This window comes from Vidua chalybeata, chromosome 5, assembly GCF_026979565.1.
Source record: "Vidua chalybeata isolate OUT-0048 chromosome 5, bVidCha1 merged haplotype, whole genome shotgun sequence".
NCBI lineage: Eukaryota > Metazoa > Chordata > Aves > Passeriformes > Viduidae > Vidua > Vidua chalybeata.
The window spans coordinates 70,398,108-70,420,133 of record NC_071534.1 but is presented as its reverse complement, the minus strand read 5'-3'; the positions used below and the strand labels follow the sequence as shown (position 1 = coordinate 70,420,133).

The window sequence follows — 22,026 nt, the reverse complement described above, 5'->3', positions numbered from 1 at the left end:
AATTCTTGAATTCAGCTCTCTCTCCCGTTGAAAGCTGCTCATGAACACACAATAAGTGTAATTTAGTCAAACACTAATTAAAATATTGGCCTGGATTAGCACAGAATTTGGCTTAGATGATCTGATAGCAATTCCTGATGTTCAAATCTTCTTATCTCTCTCTGCTTATTAGTACCTACAAATAAGCAAAGACCCTTTAGGAAACAGAGATGAAATAAGCCTGGAAAAAAAAGAGCTGTGCTTTGTATAAGCTAAAAATTGCAAGTTTATAGAAAATAACCGTGGCACCAGCACCATTAGGCAGCTTGTTTAAAGGTCACAGGCAGTTTATAGCAGGGCTTAATTGCCTTAAAAAGAAAACACAGCTAAACACTTGCTTAGTGTAAGAGGAAATTTGGAAGGGTTTAATTCACCATTTTACAACAAATGAGAACCTAAGTGCTAACAAGGTATTTGTCAAAATTCTTTCTTTCCTGACTTCAGCCAGAGTTTCCCAATCTGCTTACAGTGAAATCTGTTTATTCCCTCCAAGGCTCTGCTGAACCCCCACAGGCCTGGAAGTGAGCAGAGATAAAGAAAAAAGTCTCCATTTTTTTTTTCCAGGGAGGGAAAAAAAAAAAAAACAAACAAATAATGATAGAATGATAGAATAATGGAATCATGGAATGGTTTGGGTTGGAAGGGACATTAAAGATCACCCAGTCCCCATGGCAGGGACACCTTCCACTATCCCAGAGGGTGCTCCAAGCTCCATCCAACCTGACCTTGGACACTTCCAGGGATCAGGAATCCACAGCTTCCCTGGGCAAGCTGTGCCAGGGCCTCCCCACCCTCACAGGGAAGAATTCCTTCCTCAATTATTAATTATTTAACTAGAAAACCAAATCCTTTCTGTCTGGGAAACCAGTCTGTTCTGAGTTTGGAAAATAGATATGAAAACATGAACACACAAACTGAGAAAGGTTTAGAGGAAACAACGTGGTGGGTCATAATTCCAGATAAAAAAAAAAGTCGTACACAAACACAATCTGACAAAAGGGAAAAAGCTGAGCCCTCGGAATAAAAGAGTAAATAAATAAGCAACAACCCAGAAGGTTCCAGCTGCCTCGCTGGTGAATACAACAACGCTGACATTTAAAAGGAGAATTGATCTGCTGCTTTTACAAGGGACTCACTTTCAAAAGGTGCAGGAAAGGAAAATGACTAAAAACCAGCTTAAATAAGTGTAGGCAGATCTAAACAAGCAGGTCGCTGAATTCCATTTGCACCCGATGTGCAGGAGATAAGGACTGAGCCTGGAAGCTGCTGTGGAACAGGGAAGTCCTCACACTGCAGCTTTTGGGACTTGGCAGTGGGCAGAGAGACACAACACCCACAAATGCTGATCCCCCTCTTCCCTGGAATAGAATTCCCAGAGCAGCTCCTGGATCCCTGGCAGTGTCCCAGGCCAGGCTGGGCAGGGCTTGGAGCACCCGGGGATGGTGGAAGGTGTCCCTGCCATGGGATTTAAGGTCCCTTCCCACCCAAACCTGTGAACCAAAGTGCTGTGATGTCAGATAAGCCCTGTTGTGACCCAGAGATGGGGCAACTGAGAGGCCCCATTAACATTAAACTGAGTTTAATGTTCTAATGACATTGGTTGTTCTAGTGACAATATTAGTGCTAGTGCCTTGTGTGCTTCACTGCACACAGCAAACAATAAACAAAGCCATCGAAGAAGTGTTTTCCACTCAAGAGAGAGGGGGAAATGTGGGAAGTGGATTGGTAGAGAATTCCCAAAGCCTGACAGAAAGCTCACACAGTGTGCAGCTGTATGCAAACCTTGAGATGAGAAATGCTGGCTTAGAAATGCCCTGGAATGGGACAGACATTGCTGAGAGAGAAATGGAACTGGAAACAAGTTTCAAAGGGTGGCCTTGCAAACCAGACTGGAGACTTTGGAGAAATAGAACTGTGAAAGATGCGTTGCAGTAGGACCCACGAGGGGTGATTTTAGAGCATTGGCTTTAAGGCATCGACAGCATGGTGTGGCTAAAGCTGACAGACCAAGAAACACTTACAATGTGTTGTAATTAAGAAATGATTGGCTTCTGATTGTGGTGGTGTGAATTATAACATCTGTATTGTCTCACCCTTCACGTGAGACTGGAAATGGAATAAAAGTTTTTAAAATGCCTCTCAGCTGCCCCATCTCTGGGTCAGAAAAGAGCTTAATCTGACACTGTGAGAGGCAGAACAGCAGCAAGAGACACTCCGAGGTGCCACCCAATTCCTGTGCCACCCAATTCCTGTGCCACCCAATTCCTGTGCCACCCACTGCCTCAGCACAGTAACTGTGACAGATTGAGCAAAAGCCATGCAAAAAGCAACTTGTGAAAAGGGAAGTGAATAAATAAAGCTGTTTGACATGAGTTGTACCTGGAGAGCAGTGAGAGAACGTTCACTTCAGCAGGGTTTGTTTGTGTTCTCTGTTTTTTCCCACCTCAGACCTCCAAATCACTCATAAGTTTATTAGCAATAAAATAAGCAAGGAGCCCCTGAATTTAAGGCTGCAAAATTCCCACATTTTTGATGGACAACACTGGGAAACACAAAATTCCAAAATCCAAAAGCTTGTGAAGCATTTGCAGCCTCCACTGCTGGCAGCACTTAACGAGCATCTGATTAAACCTGCTTTACACTGCATTTATATCTTTTAATTCCAACCTTGACAGGTTTTATCAAGGCTGTGGTTTTAATTCCAGTATCTTTTGGATATAATGGTTTTCAATTCCAATATCTTTTGGATTTAATATCTTTTAATTCCAACCTTGACACAAGTTTTATCAAGGCTATCAAGTTTTATCAAGGCTGTGTTTCATCTGTAGATTTGTTGCAGTATTTTGGTTGCAAGGTGAATCAGGATGAAGCTGAAAAGTGATGGCCTTTGAGGATGGGCCAGCCAAATAATGGGATACAAGGAAAACTTAAGAAATAAGAAATGGGAATTGTCTGCTACCAAATTGCCACAGCACAGCGTGAGGTGGCATCAAAAAAAATCAGTGAATAGGAATTATTAAGATGACCCTGAACTTAAAAGCCAGCCTGATGATCCTAAAGCAGAGTGTGTTCAGGTAAAATAATGGAAAAAAGGAAATGCACAGAGATCAGTGATGACATTCCTGACTGCCACTGCCTCCTTCTCCCTAAGAACAGGAAAAGGAGCAAAGGAAGCCAGGAGATGAGGATTAACCTGATGGACAGCACTGGGTGCTAACACAGTGGATATTCAGGTGAGGGAAGAAATTGCTCCCAGTTTTGTTCACCTTTCAAAATCTTGTAAGAATCAACAAGCAAAAAGCAGAGAAAGAGCTGTAAATTACGATTATGGTTCTTTTGCAATATTTCGGGAAGAGCTGAACTCAATCTCCTTCATGGCATGAAAGGATTTGTGATGCACAAAAAGGGGGGGAATGACACAGATGACTGAAGCTGAGAGGGTTGGAAAATCACTTTGAAAGATTCTGAGCTACACACACAAAAAAGGTGCTCAGTTTGCAGGAAAACAGCTCATCCTGGGACAAACAAACTGATCTGAGGAGGGAAGGAGAGGAAAAAATGTACAAACAAAAGTAAAAGGGTTATTTTGGACAAACCTGGTCTGAAACACCTGAACACAAAGGACAAACAGCTTTTATTTTTCTGAAGTGTTCCAATGGCAGTGACCAAACACTGTTTTCCCTCTGCAAACTTTTAAATATTTATAAAATTATGTTCCTCACTTGCTGTCCTTTCCTCCAGCTACAGAAATTTAATTCTTTTGCATTTGCCTCAGTCACCCATCAATCATTCTCCTTCCTCCTCCACTCGCTGTAATTCATCAATGTCTTTCTAGCAACAAAGTGCTGGAACCAAAAGTGGTGCTCAAGGAAGACAGGGGCTAAAAACAAGAGGTTTATCCAACTGCTCACTTGGACCTGAACACAAATTCTGCAATTTCTCCACCAGGATGGACAAATGACTTCCCTGAAATGGCAGAATTATCTCCTGGCATGACAGAATTACCCAAGACTTTTTCCTTTCACTTCTCATTTCCATTTTCATCCCAAATGCTTTAGTGAAAACTGAATTTATGACACCTTTCCGCCAGCTCTGAAGCTGCATTTTCAAAGCAATTCAATCAGATTTATATGTGATTTACTTATCCAGATTTATTCAATCTGGATTATTTTATAGAGCCCCATAACCCTTCAACAATTCTTTCATGGTGTTGCTGCAATGTTTTACTGGGATAAAATTCTGTCTTACACCCCCCAGTTTAAAAAAGAATTCCTGGAAAGACCAATGACTGCTGGAAAAGCCTCCTCTGGATTCCAGCTCTGCTCCACCTTCATCACAGCCTGATTTCTTATTAAATAAACTTATATCTGCTGGAATGAAGGGTTGTTATTAGCAGAGCCAAGAGCCCCCTGATGATGCTCTGGAGAGGCCCTGAGGAGAGCTGGGGTCAAACACATGGCCATGCAAACGAGCTTTAGGTACTCAAATTTGCCCTGATAATGCAAATTACAGCAGGGAAAGAGTGAGAGCAGGTCACTGATAACTATGTCCAGGGGAAAAAAAATAAAGTGTTTTCTAAGGGGCAGAAATTCCATGTTCTAATGTGTTTAAAACTAGCCTAAAGTTTATTAATAAAATAATCAAAGCAGTAATTAAGGAAAAAATGTAAAAAAAAATTAATTTCTTAAATATAAAAAAAATTAAATTTAAGGAAAAAATGGGGAAAATTGCAGAAGAGAGGTGAAAAGTGATCTAAGAATAAACCCCCCCAATCCTTTTGCATAAAGAATTTACCATTATTCTATCAAACTCAACCTGGACAAACCAAAAGCCCTCAGATCCTCCTTGTGTGGCCCCAGACCTTCCAGCCACACAAAGCCCATGATTTCCATGGTTTTGTCAATCACCAGAACATATTCCAGGTACACAAGGAATTAATAAAATTAACAAAAAACAAGGTGCCTCTTTCTCACTTGTCCCACACCCTAAGAAATCAGATTAGCCCATCATTAACAATTAACAGAAACCTCACTTGAAATGAGATACAACCCCGGAGACCTCACTTCTCAAAAGAGAACTTCAAGCAGGGCCAAAATTTAAATTTACCTATAAAAACATTTCTACAGAATCCCAAACAAACCCAGCTCTCTTATTCCCACTTAATTCCAAACTATAAAACTCTTCCACGGCAGCACTGCACTAAGGAATGCAGAAACAAAATGAAAGTGTTTTTATTGATTTTCCTTGTTCCAACTGAAAGGCAGACAGTAAATAAAATGCAGACTGAGAACTGTACTGCTATTTTTATTTATTTCACTATTCCAGGCTACTTAAGGTGTAAGAACTCGGCTCACTACAAGGAATTTTTAATTGAAAGACTCTCCTTGTGGCAGCCTGAGGACAGGCACAGGTGGCAGCTGCAGTCAGGTAAAATGAATAAATAAAATAAAATAATAATAAATAAAATAATAATAATAACAATTAATAATAATAATAATAATAATAATAATAATAATAATAATAATAATAATAAAATAAAAATGAAACCTCCCAGCCATGTCCAGGGAGGTGTTGGCACTCCAAAGGCTTTTCCAGAGGATTAAGGTGGAGTGCACAGAAAAGTGAGGAGCACTGGAGGTTGCTGAGGAGGACAGAGAATCAGAATTTGGGCTGAAGGGATCTTAAAGCCCATCCAGAGCCAGCCCTGCCATGGCAGGGACACCTTCCACTGTCCCTGGCTGCTCCAAGCCCTGTCCAGCCTGGCCTTGGACATTCCAGGGATCCAGGGGCAGCCCCAGCTGCTCTGGGATGAGATGCTCATTATGGGATGAGTAAATATTTTGCACACAGAGCAAAAATGGCCCTCAGCCCCTAAGAAAACATTTTAATATCTTAAAAGTCTTGTTTGACTCCCTTTTCCCACACCAAGAGGGCTCCTTGTCCTCGCTGTTCTCCAGGATGTCCCTGCCCTGCTTAATTTCTCCTCTATCTCCTCTTCCTGTGCCACCTTCATTTGTTTCCCAGAGCAGCTGGGGCTGCCCCTGCATCCCTGGAATGTCCAAGGCCAGGCTGGGCAGGGCTTGGAGCAGCCAGGGACAGTGGGAGGTGTCCCTGCCAGGGCAGGGGTGGCACTGGATGGGCTTTAATGTCCCTTCCCACCCAAACCATTCTGAAATTCCACGATTTCTGCACAGCATTTCCACTTAGTAACAGCCCTTCCACTTCTGCCCCTGTTATCACCCAGTCACTCAGCTGTGTTCTAAAGTCCTGCCTTTAAAAAAACAAAAGCACTTTTTCTGTAAAATGCCAAATGTGCAGTGAGAAAGCGATCAGCTCCAAAAAAAATCCTCCTGCTATTACTCACATCATATTATTATTTTCCTGACATTAAAAACATGAAGTTTAAGTCTTTAACACTGCAAAAGAAAGAAAAGTAGGTGCTGGAGCATTCTCTGCTTCTGGAGAAAGAAAAGACTGGCAGCTTTTTATTTCCTGGGAAAAAGACACCGGAGAAGGATGAGCCCGTGAGGAAAACACCAATTCCTCACTCTGTAACACAAGGATGGGAGAAGTGAAGTGAAGAATAATCAAAGGGCTCCATCCTTCCTTCTTCCCACCTTCATTCTTCCTTCTTGTCTTCCTAATAAAAAGAAATTCAGGTGGAAATATCAATGATCCTCCCTCTGCTCCCATGGATAGATTCCTGCAGTTTCAGTGTTTATTACCTGCCCCAAGGGCAAATCCAGACACAAAACCAAAGTAGCCTGAAGAGTTTTTATTTAATTATATGACATGACCTAAAATTACTTTATTCAACAATGTTTCTTCACTGTTTTCAGCATTTCAGCTCTTAAATTACAGAAACAAATGGCAAATACTAAGTTTTCCCTACAAGGACCTCATGGGTCAACAGTGGAATCAGAAGAACTAAAGTAACAGCACAGATCTCCACAATGTTGAGCTAATTAGTTTATTAATTACTACACAGAGCATAATCAATGCACAGCCCAGTGCTGGGGAGATTGGACATGAAACTGCTCCCTGCAAGGGTCAATCTCCTGTCCTGGCCACTGCTGCCTGTCCTGCTGCTGATCTCTGCTCTGGCTTCTGGTGGTGTGGAGTGCTCCCAAAACCTCTCCTCTGGAAGAATTTGGATTCCTCATTCCAGCAGCCAAGCTCAAGCTTCCAGGGAAGTGACATCAGTGTCCCTGATGTGAGAGTGGGAAGTGACAGCATCTCTGGCCCTTGCTCTGCTCCCCTCTAAGAATGTTCTTAGGAAGCTCCTCCTGGGTCACAATTTCAGACCTCAATAGCAGATGGCAGAATTATGGAATTGTTTAGGTTGGAAAACAGCTCTCAGACCATCGAGTCCAACCATTCCCAGCTCCGCCAAGGCCAACATTGGTCCACGTCCTCAAATTCCACATGCACATGGCTTTAAATCCCTCCAGGGATGGGGACTCCACCACCACTGCCCTTTCCATGACAAAATTCTCCCCAAAATCCACCCTGAGCCTCCCCTGGCCCAGCCTGAGGCCATTTCCTCCTGCTGTCCCTGTGAGCAGAGCCTGATCCTCCCTGGCTGCCCCCTCCTGTCAGGGACTTGTGCAGAGCCAGGAGGTCCCCCCTGAACCCTTTTCTTGTTTTACATTAAACAAAAACCACCCACAAATGGCTGCACGTGCACTCAAATGCCCCATAAAAGTGAATATTGCTGTCAGTAATTCAGTGTGTGAAAAACCAGCTCCATTTCAGGCAAATGCACAAACTCACTCTATAAAAAAGGCACATAAAGAAATGGAAAATAACTAAAATGCATTCCAGCTCAAACAGGTGTTTTATCTGTTCCAGACATTCCCAAATTCTCCAAAGCTTCACAATTCAAAGGATGCTGGAAATGGGTTCTTTTAGACACCCTGTAATGTGCAATTACAGGACAGCAAACCTGATCCTACTGCCTGTGCTCCTGGAATTATCAAGATGCTGGAGGAACAAGCAACGGGAACACCTGATATTTGTGTGCTGCTCTGGCTGGATACAGAACCAGAAAGAAAAAAAAAAAGCTGTCACTTAAAAAAAAAATTTAACTTCATACAAATGTAAGCTGTCACAAAGTACCTCTGCATTGTGTTTATCCAACTGGGAAAAGCTGCCAGTCTTTTATTAACAATCCCTGCCTGCATTACTCAGTCACTGCACATTAGAACCAGCAGCTGGAGAGTTTTGAGTGATAATGAAACCTGTAACAAGCCATCCTCAGCCGTCTTTTCCAAACAATAAGGGAATTAAAATTTCAATTTAAATGCAGAGGTTTGAAACACGCTTCAGTGGCAAAATTACTTCAATTAATGTGAGTGGAATACAAAGAGCAGGCTGCAGGGATGGGATGCAGCAGGCTGGAATGATGCCTTTGGAAGGATTGCATCCAGCCAGCAAAGGGCTGCAAAGGTCTAATTCTGACTGTATGGATCACAAGGCTACAGGAACAGCATTAATCAGGGCTGAAATCACAGGGTGAGGGCTACAAACTCCTTGTCAGAGCACTTTGGGCTTCTCCTGAGCCACGAGCAGCTGTTTACCTTGAGGAATGAAACCAAAGGACAGGCAGATCTATGGACACCGTGCCTCCCTGACAGATCAGCAATGATTTTACATAATGTTCCTATCATTATCAAAGGAGAAGGGAATTATCCCCAGCCAGTGAGTGATTACAGCATCACAGCCTCGCAGAGCTGTGTTAACACAAGATGGCAAAAGCCAATGAGCCTGCAGTGATTTTTGGCCAGGGAAAAGCTCCAAATGCAGGTGAATTACTGTTTCTTTATACAGGCACATTTGTCTTCAAATGAGAATTGCAAGTGTCAATGAGTGGCTGAAATTGAGTGTTCAATTTCCACTTGAGGTTTCTCTGCATTCCTTGATATATATTCAAAAAAGCCCATGAACTAACAGCTGCTTTTTATATCATTACTATTTGATTTATTGGAAGATATTTGCTATGCTGAAAACAACAACAACAACAACAACAAAAAAAAAAAAAAAAAAACCAAACAGAGCAGCAACAGAAATGCTGCAGAAGTCTATAAATCAGAGAGATCTAATGCTGTCTCTCCCTCATAGCCACAGGCAACTTTACCCAAGCACACATATTTATAAACACGTAAGTGCTTATATTTAATATAAACGTACACAAAATATTGCAAACCTGTAAATATCAAATACACAGGTTGCAAACCATTTCTAAAGCATAGTGCATGAGAAATCTTAAGCAAGGTTATTTTTCTTCTTACACTTCCTAACAGAGATTTCGAACAGGAAATAGATTACTTGTCTGGCATTTTGAAAAGGATTTTTTTTTTAATTCAAAAAGGAACCCACCAAAACAAACAAACAAACAAAACCCAAGCAACAAAAAAAAACAAAAAAAAAACCCAAGCAAACTGGTGAAAAAATCACCAACATTTCAACTTATACTGGTGGCAACTGTGACTATCACATTTTGGTACCTACACTGAACACCCTTAACTAACAACTCTTTTTATACATCTGACAATTGAAAATGTCAGGCAAACACCACACTTTGATTCTCCCATTTCTGGAGCTGTTCAAGGCCAGGCTGGACAGGGCTTGGAGCAGCCTGGGACAGTGGGAGGTGTCCCTGCCAGGGCAGGGGTGGCTCTGGATGAGATTTCAGGTCCCTTTTCCAACCCAAACCATTCCATGATCCTGTGACTGCAGCAGGGCTGGCACAGGAGAGGAGGAGGAACAGAAAAACAAAAGGAAGGTGATGGCAGAATGAAACCAGACATGAGGATGTGACAGCAACAACAAAAACCAGGTGGGTTCCACAGGCCATGGGAGGGTGGGATGGGAGTGGCATCCAGCTGTGGGAAATCCAGCAGAGAGAACAAGGTAAGTTTTACAAAGTCATGTTTAAGGTGAAATAAGATAAAGCAAAAAGGAGGAAATTAAAGCTCAGATTGACAATTTCCAGCTCTTTCTCCTGTTGGGTAATGACTTATTAAAAAGAAGTGAAGAGGCACAGCTGAGAGAGACAACAAAGGGCAGTGAAGTAGAAAAAAACACAACAAAATAAGGCAATGAAAAGATGGCCTTAAAAACACTGTCTGGCAAAGAGGAGTAGGAAATAGAAGTAGCACTTTTGCCTCTACTTTTTGTGGTTCAGGATGGAAAGGACCTCTAGAGAATATCAAATCCAATTCCCTGCCCAAACATGGTCACTTAGAGCCATGTCTAGTCTGGATTTGGAAATTTTCCACAGAGGGAGACTCCAAAACCTCTCTGGGTCTATAGAGCTTGAACTTCAATACTCAACCATCCCTACAGTAAAAAAAGGGCTGGTTTAGGGTCAAACTATTCCTTGTGTTTCAGGCTGTGCCCATTCCTCTTCTCCCATCCCTGGGCACCATAAAGGAGAGTCTGGCTCTGTTTCCTTTGCACCCTCCCATGAAACAATAATAACCATCAAAAACATTTCCCTGAGGATTCTCTCAGCCTCTCTCTATGTGTGAGATGCTCCTTAGCCATCCCTGTAATCCCCCACTGGCCTGGACGCAGTAACTCCATCTGTCTTTACTGGAGAGCCCAGAACTGGACTGAGCACTCCACATGTCAGGACTGAGAAGAGAAAAATCACCGCTCTTGTTTTTAATTCCTAAAGACAGTTCCAGGAAAGGAAGGACTGGAGCCTGGTCAGGAAATGTGCTTGTTAAGTTTAGAAAAAGAAAGATTGTTATTAGAGAAGTCCAGGAAACTCCTGGACAAGACTGGAACTGAAAGGCAAGCTAATAAAAGAGATGGAACTGAAGAGAAAAAAAATACCTGAAGGAAGGGAGAAAAGGAGATTAACCAGGAGCTGGAAGTAAGAAGAAAGGACCAAGAGCCTTGGGAAAAGAATCACAGAGTCACAAAACCAATTAGGTTGGAAAAGATGTCTGAGATGATCGAGTCTAACCTATGGCCAATCCCCACCACTGAGTGCCACATCCAGAAATTCCATGGACACCTTGAGGGGGACTCCATGGCAGTTCATTCCCACCTCTGATCACCCTTTTTGTGAAGACATTCCTCCTAATGCCCAACCTAAACCTTAAGGCTTTGTCCTCTGATGCAGACAATGAGGCAGACCCACCTAAATTGTGCAAGAACCTCCCCAGTGAATAATGACCAAAGCTGTGAGAGAATTCTGGGGATGAAAGAGGAGGGACACAAGACAGCTCCTTCTGTTATAAAAACGGGTTTGAAAGAATTGGCAAGATTTTAAGAAAGACTATGATCCAGGCAGGTGTCTGGAAAATTAATTTTGAACAAAGGCATGAGTCTGGAAAAGGAGATGGGAGGGGAAAGGGGGGACAAAAGGGGGGAGGGCAAAAAGGGGGGAGGGCAAAAAGGGGGGAGGGCAAAAAGGGGGGAGGGCAAAAAGGGGGTACCAGCATGTCAGTGGCGTTGAGGTAGCGCTTGCTGGCCATGCACTGCTCCAGCTTCTGAGGGACCTGCTTGATGTTCTCAATCTCATCCAGGAGGTTCAGGACGTGCTTGTGCTCGATGCCCTCGATCCACAGCTTGCGCAGCTCGTCCCGTTTGCAGTGCAGCAGCATCTTGCAGGACAGCAGGTTCTCCTTCACCTGCAGCAGCACAGCAAGGGTTAATGACATCTGTCCCTGCAACTGAGAGCAGCCCTTCCCCATGTCTGCTTTATTAGGAATTCCAAAAATATCGCCAGGGTAAAGCTAAATCTGATTTCCTTCGTGCTGCCTTGGCTGAGGAGAGCTTTACAAACCCTAAAAACTGAACTTCTCTCATAGTGAAATGGTCTTTATTGCAAGTTTTATACCACTAGTGAAAATTTAACTGAAGTACCACAATGCAATAAAACACCAGATCCTGTTAACCACAACCAAGGCCATTTCCCAAGAACCAATTCAGTATTTTGGCAAACAGCAAGAATCTAATTTTCTGTGGAAGCAAATAAGCCACCGCTTATTTTCCTGCTGCAAACATTTTCCATCTGCCTATTAAATCTTTTGGCAGTCTCCTCCTTTCTTCAAGTTTGGTGTTTTTTTCTCTGAAACAAGACTAGCTAAGAGTAAAACCATTTTTCCAATAACTTGAGCAATACCAGTTTTTTTGGAAGAGAAGATTTAATCAGAATTTATGAGTTCAAACCAGCATTTCCATTATTTATCAAGCCATACAAACCCTTTAGTGCTGCCATGCAGTTTGGTTCTGAGCCTTATGCCATCGTCCAAGTGGCAAAATCTCTAATTTGTCTCCATTTAGGCAACACCAATAGTTTCCTTTTCCATTCTCTCAACTCACAGCATTCCCTGCTTTCAGGTTCTCCCTGGTAAGGTCAGTGTAACCTAGCTTTTCCTGCTTAATGCAAATCAACAATCCATACTAAAATGTGGAAGCAATTAGCAGCACAGCTTCACACATTGCCTTCACACCACTCTTGTTTTGTGATAAGTTATGAATACTTGGGGTCCAACCTTTTCTCAGGCTGAACTCTCACTGAATTACACATGAAGAGAGACACTCAGAAGGAGCCCTTCAATTTATTTTTAAATAATGAGCCTTTAAAGCACTCCACAAATCCCACTTCAGCTGCACTTTCTCCTGCCTTGTTCACCTGAAGGCAGTTTAAAAAAAAAAATCTATGTGAAAAACACATCAGTGGACCAATACTGGACACTGGTAAATAACAACAGCTCCATAAAACAGCCTCTCTTCAGAGGCAGGAGAGTTTGAGATTTCAATACTGCACTCCAAAATGTCCTTCTGAAAAGAGAAGCAGGAAAAAATCCTCAGCCAACAACAACAACAAAAAAACAACTCATGTAGGAGTGTCCTAAAAAGCAGAGGCAAACTAAAACACACACAGAGATCATTTCACATCTAATCCCTGTTCAATACATTAATTGGAAACGTTTCACTGACCTGGCAGCTTCATCAGTGGACTGCAGCTACAGAGAGCCAAATTAGGTCAGCAAAACAATCATGGGGCCAGAAGAAATCTCACCAGACATTCCTGCTCCTGTCCTTGCAAGGAAGATCATCAACTCCATCCACATCTGGGGGCAGGGCAAGGAATGAACACAGATCTTTAAAAAAAAACCTCCCCTTGGGAGCCCAGATCAGTTCTGCTTCATTATTCAGTTTTACAGAGGCGACACCTCTGTAGCTAAACCCAAAACTAAACCTTTCCCACCAGGAGTCCACAAAAGGCAGATCCACAGAAAGATCTGGAATATCTGTCACTTGTACAATTCCCACCTTGCACAGAGGGGAACAGGAAGAGCAAGCCTGGGAGTGTAACACAGATTGATGACAAACCAGATCTGGGGCCTCCTGTGAGATTAGGTCAAAAGCACTTCAATACATATTGACCAAAACTAATAAGCAAACTTAAATACCAGAAGGTCCCTCACCCTCACAGTCATTCTTCTAGGTGGGACCCAAAGGTCACACCACTTTCTGCTTGTGTTGACCTCTGCAAAGCTTTGCACACTGTGAAACCAGGCCACTGCCTACAGTTGATTTCAAATTTAGTGGAATTGATCTCTGCTTTCAGAGTGCTGAGCTTTGTCCATAAATCCTGGAATGAACTCTTACCCTTGGAAAGCAGCAGAATGGTCTCATTTTCTTTGAAAATGTTAAATGAATTTTCAAAGCCAGAAGGGTCAGTATGTAACCCCACAAGGGTAAAAATTTGCTGCTCCTAAAGCACTTCTGGGAAAGGTTTTAAGCTGACACTTCCACAGAGCCAGGAAATTAAAAAAAAAAAGTAAGAAAAATTTGGTGCCTGTCGTGCAAAGTTCAGGTACATCAAACTGCACAGGAAGTGCAAGATAGGAGCCCAAAGAACTCATCTGCTGCTGCAGGGACAGAGCAGCTCAAGCAAGTCCCCAGCCACGAGTGCCAGAGTTATTTACTGGCACCATACCCTAAAGTGTGAGCACTCAAAATGCAGAAAGATTCGAGGGCACAGAGCTCATGTTCACACAACACAGCTGAGCTTGGAAATAGCATCAAAATTCATATTCTGTGAGCAAAAAGCAAGATGATGAATCACCCAGACTATTCAGGAGGTGGTTGAAGGCCAAGATAGCAAAACATGAAAAGATGAGATGGAAAGGTGTGAGCTCAGCAGCCCTGGAGACTTCAAAAACCTGAGAGCAACATGCCCAGACAATAAATGAACAGGGGCACTGCAGAGCTTTGTGCTTCACATCCACCTCTCAGTTTGACTTTTAACAACTTCTGTTCTCAGGGAGATCCTACAGAAAATGTTGCCAGTAAGACACAGCTGGGGACAATGGTAGGACTGGATGGTCCTGTAGTGACACAGAGTCACTGGTATTCAGGCCTAGCTTAGATTTAGAGTCGTGCCAAGATGTGGGGTTGAAGAGAACTTAAAAATCATCTTTCAACCCCTGCCATGGCAGGGACACCTCCCACTGTCCCAGGCTGCTCCAGCCCCAGTGTCCAGCCTGGCCTTGGACATTCCAGGCATGCAGGGGCAGCCCCAGCTGCTCTGGCAATTCCAGCCCAGCCAGGAATTCCCAGTTCCCAAGATCCCATCCATCCCTGCCCTCTGGCAGTGGGAGCCATTCCCTGTGTTCTGTCCCTGCAGGCCTTGTCCCCAGTCCCTCTGCAGCTCTCCTGGAGCCCCTTTAGGGCCTGGAATGTGCTGGAAGCTCTCCCTGGATCCTTCTCCTCTCCAGGTGAGCACCCCCAGCTCTCCCAGCCTGGCTCCAGAGCAGAGGGGCTCCAGCCCTGCAGCAGCTCTGGGGCATCCTCTAGAGCTGTTCCAACAGGGCTGGACACAATATGCCAGGTGGGAATTTAGTGGTAACAGCACTTCCTCAACTCAATTTTCATTCCATTTAAAATGATGATGAGAAAGTTGGAAAAACAGAGGGAAAATCAAAAGCTTAAAATGGAAGCTTGGAGCTTCAATCACTGGTAGTAAAACCACCAATACAACAGCAGCCAGGAAAAAAGGATATTTGCAGCTGGAGCACAGCCTGTGGAGCTGACACATGTCAGATTATGGTCTTTTCTGATGCAGAGATGGGGTAACTGAGAGGTGTTTTAAAAACTTTTATTCCATTTCCAGTCTCATGTGAAGGGTGACACAATACAGATGTCATAATTCACACCACCACAACCAGAAGCCAATTATTTCTTAATTACAACACATTATAAGTGTTTCTTGGTCTGTCAGCTTTAGCCACACCATGCTGTTGATGCCTTAAAGCCAATGCTCTAAAATCACCCCTCGTGGGTCCTACTGCAATGCATCTTTCACAGTTCTATTTCTCCAAAGTCTCCAGTCTGATTTGCAAGGCCACCCTTTGAAACTTGTTTCCAGTTCCATTTCTCTCTCAGCAATGTCTGTCCCATTCCAGGGCATTTCTAAGCCAGCATTTCTCATCTCAAGGTTTGCATACAGCTGCACACTGTGTGAGCTTTCTGTCAGGCTTTGAGAATTCTCTACCAATCCACTTCCCACATTTCCCCCTCTCTCTTGAGTGGAAAACACTTCCTCGATGGCTTTGTTTATTGTTTGCTGTGTGCAGTGAAGCACACAAGACACTAGCACTAATATTGTCACTAGAACAATCTGTCTGAGGTTGAAAGATGTTAGTGGAGAGTGTGTATTCAATTTGCTATCTGTTAGAGATGGGTTATCTTCTTAACAGTTATCTTCTGTTCACGGGGCAGTTTTCTTTATCTCTCCCACAGCCAATCCTCCCTCCAGGAGATCTCTTCTGTCCATGGCCACTGAGTGTCCCTGCATGGCTGAGAAAATTCCAGCATCCCATGGGGAGATGCTGTGCCCAGGGCAGGAGCCAAGCATTCCTACCTGGATCCAATCTGACTCCTGCAACACCACAGCAGCCTTTGCCCACTGCATTCCCAGAGGAGCAGCTTTCTGCCCCACTGCATTCCCAGAGGGAGCCCAGGCCCATCTCCAGCAGCCCTGGAGCTCCAGAGGAAAACTCCAGCCTTGTCCAGGATCCTGCTCCAGCAGAAGCACAGCTGGCACTGCAGGAGGGCTGAGCCCCCATGGAATGGCACTGCTGCCACCTCCCTGACCCACAGCCTGCCAGCTCTGTTCTGACTCTGGCACTGGGTTGTTTTCTTTTTTGTACTATGGCATTTGTATTTTTAATTTTCCTAGCAAAGAACTGTTATTCCAATTCCCATATCTTTGACCAAGAGCCTCTTAATTTCAAAATTATAATAATTCATAGGGAGGGGGTTTACATTTTCTGTTTCAAGGGAGGCTCCTGCCTTCCTCAGCAGACACCTGCCTGTACAAACCAAGACACAAGGCATACAAACTCTCCAGCAGTGCATTTCCCACAGCCCAAAGACAGGAGCGCTGGGGGTGGCTCCCACCTGCTTGATCTTGTTGCGGGAGTTGGTGATGCGCTCGGTGATGCTCTGGTAGGTGCGGATGGCCGTGGTCAGCTCCGTGTAGTGCTGCACGATCAGCTCGTCCAGGTCGCGGTCGCACTTCTCGTACGCCTCCTCCAGCCGCCCCTTCTCGTTCTCCCTGTCCTCCACGTCATCGCTGGTGGACAAAGTCCTGAGGACACCAAGACGGCAAAAGTTACTTGGAGTTTATTCAGTAGAGGTCAATGCACTGTGAGAAAATAAAACCCACCAATACTGTGGTTTATTACTCTGCCAGTTTTCAAGCCCTTCATATTATTATTGTCGCCGCTTGTAATGAAGGGATGGGACTATTTTGAGGCTGAGAACAATTTATTGCTCAGATAAACAACAGAGGCTGTGAGATTTTAAAGGAGCAAGCAGGTGTCCAATGCTCAAGAGTAGTCACAACTTCTTTGTTACAAGGCAATACAGAACTTTCTAAACCAATAAACAGATGCTCTAGGGTTTATTTTGCTTTTCTAACCTATCACCTTTACTCACTTCTGCTGCACTGCAAATACTTTTATCCAATAGGCTTCTGTCTCACATGCACAAATATACTTCTATTATAACTTCTAAATGCTTAGCTTATTCTATACAACCACACCCCTACATTATAAACTCTTTACCATCTTATCAGTATAATTCTCTTCACCATCTCATCAATATAATTCTCTCTTATCAATATAATTCTTATCAATATAATTTCTCACTCATTTAAGGTATATTCTTACTTACAACTACAGAAACATAAATTTATGATTTTTCTGCTTAATATCTGTGTATTGTATTTTTACATCAATCCAAGCTTCTTCCAAGGCTGCAAATCAAACCCTTCCATGTCTGTGGAAGTTTCTATTTTTCTGATTCCCATACCTTCAGAGCTTTTCTTTTCCCTTTTCAGGGAAAGGTCTCAATTGGTTATCACATTGCCAGACAGTCATTAATACAGGCACAACGTAACATCTGAAATATTTCTTGATTTATTATTTATGAAGAGCTATAAGGAAAAAAAAATCCTAACTTTAGTCTTGGGAATCAGTGCAACTTGTGCAGTGTTGTAGTTCCTGTAACTTACCTGCCAAAGATAAGGGAGGTCACAGGGACGCAGAAATCCATCACAAATCTATCTAGGTCTTCCAACAGTCAGTTTTCAAATATATACTAATACAACAAGAAAAGGCCCCAGGACCCTATTTCCTCCCCTCAGTTATTTTAACCTCTAACATCATGTAGTAAGATTCTTTTTATTGAAATCAATTAAGTTTGCGATTGCAACAAAACTGCTGAAAACTTTGTGAAAGTGGACATAGCTCAAAGCTTCTTGATGTCACTCCAAATTTCTATTCAAGAATCAATGCCATCCCTTCTCCCTTAGGGAGGATAAAAATCCCAGGAAGAGCAGCAAGAACCTTTTCCTGATACCCAACCTCAACCTCCCCTGACAAGGTACCTTAAAAGTACATGCACAAAACTGAAATAAAGTCCCTCAGGACCCGTTCCTGTCACAGAGAGCAGAGGTCAGAGCTGCCCCTCCTGAAGAAGCTGCAGCCCTCCACAAATGTTCCCTCAAAACAGCTTCTTCCAAAGCATAACACTCATTGCATTTCATGTTTCATGCTGCATGGTAGCTACAGAAAGAGGAATCCTTTCTCATGTTATTACATTAATATTCTACTCCCTAAGCTTTTAATTGTGTCTTAAATCAGCTTTTCACAAAAAAAAAAAATTAAATTATATTTTAGCTAAAGCTCTTAAAAAGGCTCTGAGAAGTAGGAACACTAGACAAGGTTGCTTAGGGCCCAGAAAATATAAATTTTAGTGAAAGGCTCCCTGCCCATGACCATCTTCGAGTCCCTACCAATCCAAACCATTCCACAACTCTAAAATGAAAATCACGTGCAAGGCTGGCAGAAAGTCATCCTCTGTTAAGAGCCCTTGCAGATAAATCCATTTTCTTTGTGAAGAACTGCTTATTTCTGCTGGAAGAATGTTCTTCAGCATGGGTACACTGGACACAAGGAACATCCTCCTCAGGAACTGACATTTTGTTTGAGTTTGGAGCTGCCTGTCCCTGCAGTTAATGAAAACATCCATCCTCTCTGACCTGTGGCACAGATCGCAGGAGAATCCTGGACGGAGACAGACAAGGGAGCAGCAGAACCAGAGAAAATTGGCCCAGAGCACAGACAAGGAAAGTTGGTAGCTTTAATAAAACAAAATTCAATTTCACAATCCTGGATTTGCCACAGAATCCATCTGCAGTGCCTTGGTTACAAAAGCTGAAGATCTGTCTCCAAAGCTAAGGCTACATCGCCCATGTCAGAGGATGCCACGGGGATTCCACTGCTCCAGAAAATTCCCATCCAACCCAGGCTTCCTAACAAATCTCAGCCATATTTTTTAAGATTTATATTGTCTTGCCCAGTATTTTTGTCCTTGCATTTGAATTTAGCTTGTCTTTTGTATCGGAAAAATATATTTTGTTAAAAACATCTGCCCAGCAAAGCAGAGCTGCTTGTGAAGCCTGAGAGGTCCCAGCAGTTCCTATCTCAAAAACCCCAAAAGTGGCAGAAGGACAAAGCCAGGACAGTTGGAAATCAGAAACCTTGGAGATCCCACCAGATTATTCCTACTGAGATCATAAATGAACATGAACAGTTCTGGTCTCCTCTCACCTTGGAAAGGGCAACTAAACCAAGACAAACCAAAGTTTCAGGCTCAGTCAATTGCCACATTCCAGGATTTCCAGGTGCCTCCGTTGGATGCAGAACAAACACCTGTACTGGGAACATCCTGGTTTTAATTCTTATTACTCTTTCTTTTAGTTACTATTAATAAATTTTTCTTTATATCCTTTTAAACTTTTAAACCTACTTTACCCTTCTCCTAATCCTATCTCACAACAACAAATAAGTACATTAGTAATTAACCAACACCAAACCCAACACACTAATTAGCACATTAACTAAGAAATCTAAAAATTAATAAAAATCTTAAATTAACAAACCAACACCACTCCACTTAATTGCCTGGTTTGGGAAAATACTGTAGGAACAATCACCACTAAAAATACCACATTCCTGACCAGAAAGCTTGTATTTATTTACAGCCCTTCAATCTTTTCTGGTTCAAACCATCACAGAATTATTATGGTTGGAAAAGACCTCTAAGATCATGGAGTCCAACCATTAACCCAGCACTGCCAAGGCCACCATTAAATAATGTTGCCAGGCACCACATCCTACACCAAAAAGGATAAAAAATTCCACACAACAACAAATTTTCCCCAACAGGTTTCTTCTTAGCCCTCCACTCACATGACTTTGCCTTAAACACCTGTAGATTGTTTCCTTACAGACAGGCTAAGAGTTTAAATCAAAACCCAAGACTCAAATGGAAAAAAGCAACAGAGATTTTTTTTTTTCCCCCCCTTCATTTTACTGGAAAACACAGTAAGTTTTAGAAATGTAAAGTTTTGGGTTTAGAATCTGGTTATTTCCAGTGATAATGAGTCTGGATTAATCACTTGGAATTTGAAACTTTGTACACCTGAACTTCCCCTTTAAGTCTCATGGTACAGGAGCCATTTCTTTTTCTTGCTCTGCACAAAAAAAAGGAAGAGAAAAGCAAGGAATACTTAATATTCTTGAGATTATACATGCTCCTGCTAGCACTGCAGAATAGTGAGCCAAGGGCATCTCTGCTTATTTTAGCCCTATTAAAATGTGTTGCAAGGAAGAAGAAAAGTCAACACACTGTTTGTCAAACAGAAAGGATCCAAATTATTTGGGAAAGGAACTTCGCAGGAAGAACTTTGAAGGGGGAATCACAAAACAGGACAGGATTATGAAACTATGATAAATATACATCAGCATTTCAGAATTCCCTGAAAAATATTCCAAACAGAGGACAAACAGAAGGAAAATCAGTTTAGATCCTGAGTAGCGGATGATGAACTTGGTGGGGGTTTCCAGGAGGGATTCCTGAGCATTCACTTGGGTTTTTTTCCACTTTGATTTTTTCCAAATGAGAATCCTCCTCCTCTGTAAGATACCTGGAATTTGTACTTGACAGCTGGATGGCTGCAGATGCCTGTCTCATTAGCAAGAGCTCACCAGGATTACAATAATTCCAATTGCCTGTGAGTCTGCTGAGAGACATTTTTATGCTATGGTGAAAGAGAAATTCATTGAGCCAAATCTCACAGACTTCTGATTTTACATAGTTAAAAATACAGATTACACAAAAGCAAAATGCTTCATTCACTGGAGTCACTCCCACAGATGGAAGACAGGATAGAGGAGAAGATGATCAGACACAATCCTGAAATGTTTTTATCACAGGATGTACAGCACTTTCCCCAGGAGAAAATAAATGAACCTTGTTATTTCCCTGAGGTCACTGAATTTACACTGGAATTAGATTAATAAAAAAAGTGCTTTAGGACTATTCATTTTAGTAGGAGTTGATCTGTAGGTCACAAGCATTTTTCATCTCCTATTTCCAGCATCCAACCCAACGAGCAGAGGGAGGAGACTGGAAAGATTTTTTCAGGAGCCCTGAAACCTTGCCATTGTGCAAACACCCAAAGCCTTCAAATGCTTCCTCCAACAGCTCACAGGAAAGCCAGGAACAGGTCATTTCCAAAGGTAAAAACACAGGAAAAAGTATTCACATGTACATATATTTATATATAACTGCCAGCTCTACCACTTCTGCACAAGACTGCACCTCTCTAAAAAACTGAATGAACTCCAAGCTCTCCAAGAATCTTCCTGCCTCAGCACTTCAGGTGAAGGGACAAAGTGCCACAACCCAGAAGAAGTTTGAATTTACTCTCACCTGTCTTCTTAAAGCAGCTGCACAGACTGTAGCCATCAAAAGCTAAAGGATAATTCACTTTTTAGTGAAGAGAAAGGCAAGATTGTTGATTTATATACTTATTTTAAATGCTCAACTAAGTATTCAGAAGCTTCTTTTCCCCCCACAGACCTCAGAGTCTCAGAATCTTTGAGGAGCAAAATGAAATGGCTCTCAGTAAAATGCTCAGTTTTGAGAAGACAGGCTGGGCGAGCTGGGGGTGCTCACCCGGAGAGGAGAAGGATCCAGGGAGAGCTTCCAGCACATTCCAGGCCCTAAAGGGGCTCCAGGAGAGCTGCACAGGGACTGGGGACAAGGCCTGCAGGGACAGGACACAGGGAATGGCTCCCACTGCCAGAGGGCAGCGATGGATGGGATCTTGGGAATTGGGAATTCCTGGCTGAGCTGGAATTGCCAGAGCAGCTGGGGCTGCCCCTGCATCCCTGGAATGTCCAAGGCCAGGCTGGGCACTGGGGCTGGAGCAGCCTGGGATGGTGGGAGGTGTCCCTGCCCATTGAACTGGATGGGTTTTAAGGTCCCTTTCAATCCCAGCTGTTCTGTGCCTCTTGAAGGAAGTCACACCATGTCTCATTTTTGTAAGGTATAAAATTGTGCTGTGTATTTACCACAGAAACACCGACAGAGCTTCAAAAA

General features: G+C 42.9%; 1 protein-coding gene across 7 annotated transcripts in view; it reads right to left on the bottom strand.

The window, feature by feature from the left end:
- Nucleotides 1-22,026, bottom strand: part of EXOC4 (exocyst complex component 4) — a 309,659-nt gene that overhangs the window by 274,677 nt on the left and 12,956 nt on the right. For all 7 annotated transcript variants that reach the window (XM_053943114.1, XM_053943113.1, XM_053943116.1 and 4 more), the window contains exons 2-3: nucleotides 16,471-16,660; nucleotides 11,490-11,684 (exon numbers count right to left, since the gene is read on the bottom strand). In XM_053943114.1, coding sequence (XP_053799089.1) covers nucleotides 11,490-11,684; nucleotides 16,471-16,660 — 385 coding nt within the window. The remainder of the gene's footprint in view (nucleotides 1-11,489; nucleotides 11,685-16,470; nucleotides 16,661-22,026) is intronic.